The sequence below is a fragment of the Drosophila mauritiana genome, unplaced genomic scaffold, assembly GCF_004382145.1.
Source record: "Drosophila mauritiana strain mau12 unplaced genomic scaffold, ASM438214v1 Y_25, whole genome shotgun sequence".
Taxonomy (NCBI): domain Eukaryota; kingdom Metazoa; phylum Arthropoda; class Insecta; order Diptera; family Drosophilidae; genus Drosophila; species Drosophila mauritiana.
The window spans coordinates 38,606-42,641 of NW_022881571.1; the positions used below are offsets into that span (position 1 = coordinate 38,606).

A 4,036-nucleotide genomic window follows, 5' to 3' on the forward strand; every position below is an offset into this window, starting at 1 on the left:
GATTGAGATTGAGATTGAGATTGAGATTGAGATTGGAGAGATTGAGATTGAGATTGAGATTGAGATTGGAGATTGAGATTGGAGATTGAGATTGAGATTGAGATTGAGATTGAGATTGAGATTGAGATTGAGATTGAGATTGAGATTGAGATTGAGATTGAGATTGAGATAGATTGAGATTGAGATTGAGATTGAGATTGAGATTGAGATTGAGATTGAGATTGAGATTGAGATTGAGATTGAGATTGAGATTGAGAGATTTGAGATTGAGATTGAGATTTGAGATTGAGATTGAGATTGAGATTGAGATTGAGATTGAGATTGAGATTTGAGATTGGAGATTGAGATTGGAGATTGAGATTGAGATTGAGATTGAGATTGAGATTGAGATTGAGATTGAGATTGAGATTGAGATTGAGATTGAGATTGAGATTGAGATTGAGATTGAGATTGAGATGAGATTGAGATTGAGATTGAGATTGAGATTGAGATGAGATTGAGATTGAGATTGAGATTGAGATGAGATGAGATTGAGATTGAGATTGAGATTGAGATTGAGATTGAGATTGAGATTGAGATTGAGATTGAGATTGAGATTGGAGATTGAGATTGAGATGAGATGAGATGACATGGAATGGGATGAGAATAGAAGAATATATGGTGAGCTATTTCCGCTCATTATGCACAGTTATCTTGAAAGTCCATTGCCTAAGAAAAGTTTTATTTTTCCACTTTTATATTATCGGTTTTTGTTTTGTCTTCTATATAAGAGATACATCAGATGATATTCCGAGGAAAGCCGAGATAAAATTTGTTTATTTGTAAAAATAGTGGTGTCCAGAACGCACTGCGGACAACTTATGAAAAAGAGATAAAATAAAACACATATATTACACCTTGAGTTATGTATAAAACAGGAATGGAAACGATTTAAAGACTAGGATTCGAAATTTACACAATATATATTAATTTTTTTTACTGCTGTTCCCATGTTCCTCAAGTTTTTATCTAAGGGAAGTAAAAAATTAATTTTAAATCGTACTTCAATTTTTACTTACTTAGCTGAAAAATCTTCTAAATTGAAGCTACATCTCGGAATAGAGAGATGAGATGGAATACTTTTTAGATTTTTAAGACACGTCTTTGCGCTCTCAATATCACTTTCCAGACGTATAACTGAAAATTGAAGATTACCAATGTCGTATTCTTTCGCTTATAATGCTAGCTTACCCTTGTGCAACAATTTTTCTTCATTGGTATTGGAACAAAATGTGGTTTTACAACTACAGCATTTTTGTAAACTTTGGGTATTTAATGGGCTTGAATGGTACTGTCTGTTTTCGGTGGACGTACAACTAAAACTAGTCATTTCCTTGACTATCATATTAAACAAGCAGCCCGGTAAGATATTTTCCGCTGCAGCATATATCCGCCTATGCATGTAGGCCAGCTCTCTGAAATCTAGTGTGTGTAGCCCATTATGGTAAAGCTTATGGCAGATTGCATAGAATCGGCTTTTGGGAACATTACACTTGCAAAAGCAAAAGCCACACTCATCAATAAACATGTCTAGAATTTTACGCAATTCCCTTTCAAGTGCGCAACCATCAATATCACCTGCTGACAATGATTGTACAGTGTGCCTCACAAAATCATCAAATTGGCCACCATCTCTGCATCGTGATGAAATCCGTTTTCCCATTTTGTTACTTATTCCAATTTTTATAAGCACACTACTGCCATGGCTTATCCGACCGCTAGACGCCGAGTCACTTGTTAAACTCTTGTCCCCTTTATTTTTAAAAATTTTATTTCCCAATTTGGCTTCTCTAGTGTCTTCCGTCGTGGAGGACCTTTTCCGCTGGCCTGATAACCCTACTCCTCTGACATCCTTTGATTGGTCGCCAGGTAAAGTTACTTCGGCACGAGATTTCGCAACACCATCCTTTACTGCTCCGGGGCCTAATACTGCGCCTTGGCCAGTAGATTTTATTGGTTCATGAACTTTCATAGACTTTGGTAGTTGTTGTGTCGAAGAAGTATCACCCTGCTTGGGATTATCAGTCATTTCTTGAGCTACAGTTAGTCCCATTCCCTGTGATAAACCAGCCGTGGCCGCTTGAGCAGAGCCAGCTCCTGGCTTAGGAACCTCTATAGGCTTGGCTTCATTAGTTGCATTTTTTCCGTCTCCTTGATCTCTAATGCTTATGTCTTTATCTAGACCGCCCACATCAGGTTTAGTTGCCTTTTGAATTCGATTAGATTGAGCTGCTTGCTTTACATTTTGTCCGATTACTGATTCCTTACACGACCTGTGTTTTGGTCTGAACCAGAAGGTCCCATTTTAGATCCTATTTTCCCTGAAATAGGTGCTGGTAATTTTTCTTCCACAGTTGCTGTTACTTTTTCCTTTCTGATTTCTCCGCTTTCACCGTATCCTATTGGCTTTTCTGTGGCGGAACTATTAGGGACGACTCCTTCTTTTGCACTTTGTAAATTTTGCTGTTTAACATCAGTTTGTTTTTCATTCGCTATTGCTCCTTTCCCTTCAATTGGGCGATCTTTGTTCTTTGCCATTGAATCATTTGTTTTAAGCAGACTACGAATTGATCCACTATTTGCCCCTGGTCCTTTCCCTAGTTCTACACCTGTTCCTCTTCCCTGTTCTTCAAAAAGTTTCTTTGGGATTCAGCTACTACAGCATTTAACTTTTCACCCTCAATTGCTACACCATTCGCTGTACCGGATGGAGGACTATTTTTGGCTTCGCGGTCTGTTTCAAGTCCGGCTCCTTTATTTGGCCAATCAGTAGACACTTCCAATGAATTAGTTTTCGGTTCTTTGATATCATTGTTTTGTGCTTCGTATACGCCACTAAATCCCGAAGGAGGAAGAAGTGTTTTTTCTAAATCTTTGTCTGATTCTTTTATTGAGCCAAAAGGTTCTTTAAGTTGTTGAGGTGGTTCCATTCCAGAGAGATCCTTATCGAAGAGTTCTTGCTTTGAACTTTCTATTAGTTTTATTTTGTTTTCAATTTCTTTTGGATTTATTCCTAACTTCTGCAAAGTCTTCCCCATTTCCTCATTAATTTCCCTAATTAGGCGTGATTGCTCCCTGCAATCTTCCAATTGTTTGGAAAGGTCATTAATAAGTTGACGGGCCTCGCCATCTTCTAGTTGGCTTTTTTTCCCTTTTAGCAACTCGTTTTCATGCGATACATCACCGATGTCTTGAATAAGTCCAATGCTCTCAACAATGCCTTGCTCCATGTGTCTAGTTTCTTCGTCTAGTTTCTGAACTTGATAATCCAAATCATCGAGCTTATTTTTGCTTATTTCAGCTGCCACGCACAGACAGTCATTTTCCTCAATTAGTACTTCCAATTGCTCATCTTTTTGTTTTAGAAGATCATTTAATTGTTCTATCTCTTGATTGTATTTCTCTACTGAATACGTGGTTTCGTTTTTTTCATTTTTGACGGCCTGACAAGAATCCGTTTGTTGGGTTAATAGTTTTCTAAGGCGACCTAGTTCTAGCGTACATTCTTCAAGCGAATTTATGGCTGGGTCTTCAGAACTTCTGTTTTGATTAATAGACTTAAAGCATTCGGATTGTTTGCATAGCTCATTCATAATATGGTCAAGTGTCACCCTTGTATAAAACGCAAGATCATCCCCCATTTCAGGCGAATATGCAGGAACCACTCCAGTGCCCGAGCCATGCTGATTGCAATACCGTTGGTTAAGTTCGCAAACCACACTCTGCAATAAACATTTAAAATATTTATTAGTTTTGTCTACCTCAATTTAAATACCCAAGATAAATCTAAAAAACTAATTCATACCACCCTCATACCACCACCCATACCACCAAAATATTTACACAGAAAACAGTTAAGAAGCAGAGGTGTGCAACTTGCCGGACATACTAGGCTAAGTAACATGATCGATCAAGGTATTCAATTGTGTAATAGATTTCACTGTTAGCGCACTTGACACCAAGGCCGGAAAGTTTCTAAGGAAGGGTAATACAACAA

The 4,036-nt window shown here is 37.8% G+C and overlaps 2 protein-coding genes across 2 annotated transcripts; both read right to left on the bottom strand.

Annotated features, from left to right (window-relative positions):
* Window positions 1-841: 841 nt before the first annotated feature.
* LOC117150055 lies at window positions 842-2,343 on the bottom strand. The gene is made up of 4 exons (XM_033316916.1): window positions 2,308-2,343; window positions 1,231-2,245; window positions 1,059-1,176; window positions 842-1,008 (listed from the first exon to the last, which is right to left on the bottom strand). The coding sequence occupies exons 1-4, from the start codon at window positions 2,341-2,343 to the stop codon at window positions 1,005-1,007; spliced, it is 1,173 nt and encodes a 390-aa protein (XP_033172807.1). The 3' UTR covers window positions 842-1,004.
* A 222-nt stretch (window positions 2,344-2,565) lies between these two features.
* On the bottom strand, window positions 2,566-3,732 carry LOC117150058 (intracellular protein transport protein USO1-like). The gene has a single exon (XM_033316917.1). The coding sequence runs from the start codon at window positions 3,678-3,680 to the stop codon at window positions 2,643-2,645; it is 1,038 nt and encodes a 345-aa protein (XP_033172808.1). The 5' UTR covers window positions 3,681-3,732; the 3' UTR covers window positions 2,566-2,642.
* Between the last annotated feature and the right edge of the window lie 304 nt (window positions 3,733-4,036).